This window comes from Poromitra crassiceps, assembly GCF_964638095.1.
Source record: "Poromitra crassiceps genome assembly, contig: HAP1_SCAFFOLD_1929, whole genome shotgun sequence".
NCBI lineage: Eukaryota > Metazoa > Chordata > Actinopteri > Beryciformes > Melamphaidae > Poromitra > Poromitra crassiceps.
Window position 1 is genome coordinate 7501 of NW_028150487.1, and position 2500 is coordinate 10000.

General features: G+C 45.4%; 1 protein-coding gene across 1 annotated transcript in view; it reads left to right on the plus strand.

Moving 5' to 3' along the window:
• The window catches only part of LOC310772084 (NMDA receptor synaptonuclear signaling and neuronal migration factor-like), a gene marked incomplete at both ends in the record, with an annotated part of 9111 nt that overhangs the window by 6255 nt on the left and 356 nt on the right, over positions 1 to 2500 (plus strand). The window contains one exon of the mRNA XM_083664550.1: positions 1973 to 2052. Within this exon, the coding sequence (XP_083520676.1) occupies positions 1973 to 2052 (80 nt within the window). The remainder of the gene's footprint in view (positions 1 to 1972; positions 2053 to 2500) is intronic.

Consider the following 2500-nt stretch of genomic DNA (forward strand, 5'->3'; position numbering starts at 1 on the left):
GTACCACTACGTACCAAACCAAATGTCCCAGGGACCACTTCCACACACGCCTGTCAACATTATAGGCTGTGAAAAAGAGGACACATTGAAAAAAAAAATGCCCCCCCTCCCTAAAAGTTAGCCTAAAATTGGAGTGTTATTTAGCTACCTTCCTGACAAACTAGCATGACATGGTTGGTACAAATCGATTCCTTAGGTCTTCTAATTTCATATGATACCAGACACTTCACTCTGGCTTTAAAACTGAGCCTGCTGCAGCCTCTGAAAGTAAATATTCAAAATTGTATTATTTCCCAAATATTGCGATATTGCCGAAAATCGGACCAATCCTCAGGGTTAATGTGTATGTAAAAACTGCTGTCTGTATATAAATAAAAAAAAGCAATTATCTGGTGGACCACCAGGTGGAGACACAGTTTGTGAACCAATGTACTATATACTATGGGGAGCCAACCAGACACACACACACACACACACACACACACACACACACACACACACACACACACACACACACACACACACACACACACACACACACACACACATACACACACACACACACACACACACACACACACACAGGAGTAAGGTGCTCACAGTTTCTGGTTTATTAAAGTGAAAAAGTTTGAAAACCCCCAGCCCAGAGTCCATTAGTTGTCGTGATGACAGCAGTCTCGAGTCTCCTCCGTAGAAGCGTCTGTTCACTCCTGTCGCCTCAAATACCTCCAGAGGAGCTACAGGACAACAATGGAGACAGTCACTTCACCACGCAGAAACCAGGCTCTCTGGTAGAAGTTTGAGTAGTTATATCTAGCCTACAACTAGGTCCACATCAGTCCATCACAAATAGCAAAAAGGGGTGCAGCAACTCCAGTGTTCCACTGCAAATTCACACGTGTCTAAGAACCTCCTTGGGTATTTAGGATTTAACATTAGTTTAAATCACAGACGCCACACGGCACTCCATATAACATGTCTGTATCGTTTTGTAGAGGGATGCTCAGGTGCCTGGCTAAACGTATGGTGGTGCCTGTTTTGGCTTGGACCGAGATAAAAAAAAAAAGTAACCAAGTGATGTTTTTGTGTTTAAATAGGTGTAAAACAGCTCTATATTCCGTTGGGAATCACTATTATAGAGTATCTGGTCTATGGTATTAGTGCCACAGTGCCTCTCCTGCTCTGTAAACAGTAGACAAAGATTCTGGGTCAGCCACCCACTTTATCCAATCAGAAGGCAGAACTCCACAAAGAGGCGGTCCTCTGTGTGCGTCCACAAATGGGAGGCGGACTGCTCGCTCAGTGATGTTTGGAAAAGGAAACCTAAGAATCCAGTCAAACTGGGCAAATCGCTGACAGCACGTTTAAAGAGTACTAAGTGCAATTCAAGTCGATTGGTCGGGCCTTGGCAAATGGCAGGAAGAACCCCTCTACAATCCAACGGTGCTCCCCCTCAAAGATGGCCGTGTAGGGCAGTTCCTCTGGTCATCCGACCGTGCTGCTTTGTCGTTTCCGGGCGCGTGTGGTTGGAGCTGGCTAGCGTGCGCCGTCAACACCGGCTGTTCCACTCCATTATTCAGTATCTCCGACCGCCTCTTAAAACACTCCGTCAAACCATCGGGTTTCGTCTGCGTTTCTTCCTCACCCTCGGTCCGATCTCTCTCCCGTGTCGCCTCTACGACTGTCCTTAAAAGAGGAGAAAAAACCTCACCGCTAATCAGCGCCAACGGTTTCCATTTTGGAATAATTCCCCTTTCACTTTCAGGTAGCTCACGTCATTCAGCTAAATGACTCCTCCCATATCCGGCCTGTTACAATGGTATTGTAGTTTCAGTTTGTTTTGTGACAGGATTTGCTAGTTTTAGTTTAGCTATCCATGTGCCAAGATGTACAAGTACCTTGTGTTTAATACTACACGTATGTATCAGTTAGTAGATTGATACCGATATTGATATTGAAACTCTTCTCCCAGGGAGGTCCGGGCCATCTCTACCTACTGAAGAACAAAGTCGCCACATTTGCCAAGGTGGACAAGGACGAGGAGATGATCCAGTGAGACTCATTTTATTCACTTCCATTTACAAGTGTAACCCAAACCTGTAGACATGTTGTCACAGTTGGAGGCATCACCGCCCATGGGTGCATGTGTATGGCAAGGTGTGGCACTTTTACCGTTTTCAAGACAACTCGGACCGCCCTAAGTTTCAACACGGAACCTCCGCCCCGGACATATTTGTGTTCACGCTGCACTTCCCGTTCGGGGTGTTCAGTTAGCATTGTAGCTACCTACTAGCCAACAATGCTAACCGAACACGCTGAATGCTGAATTTCACATATTGCTCTAATCGGAGCGAAACATAGATGACACAAACACATATTAACGTTAACAGATTTTGTGTTAAAACGTTAACAAACGTTTCAATTCTGTGATTACCATTAACGATACAAGTCGCCATTTTGATGTGGCTGTGACGTCAACTCGGACAAAGCGGAGCTCTGG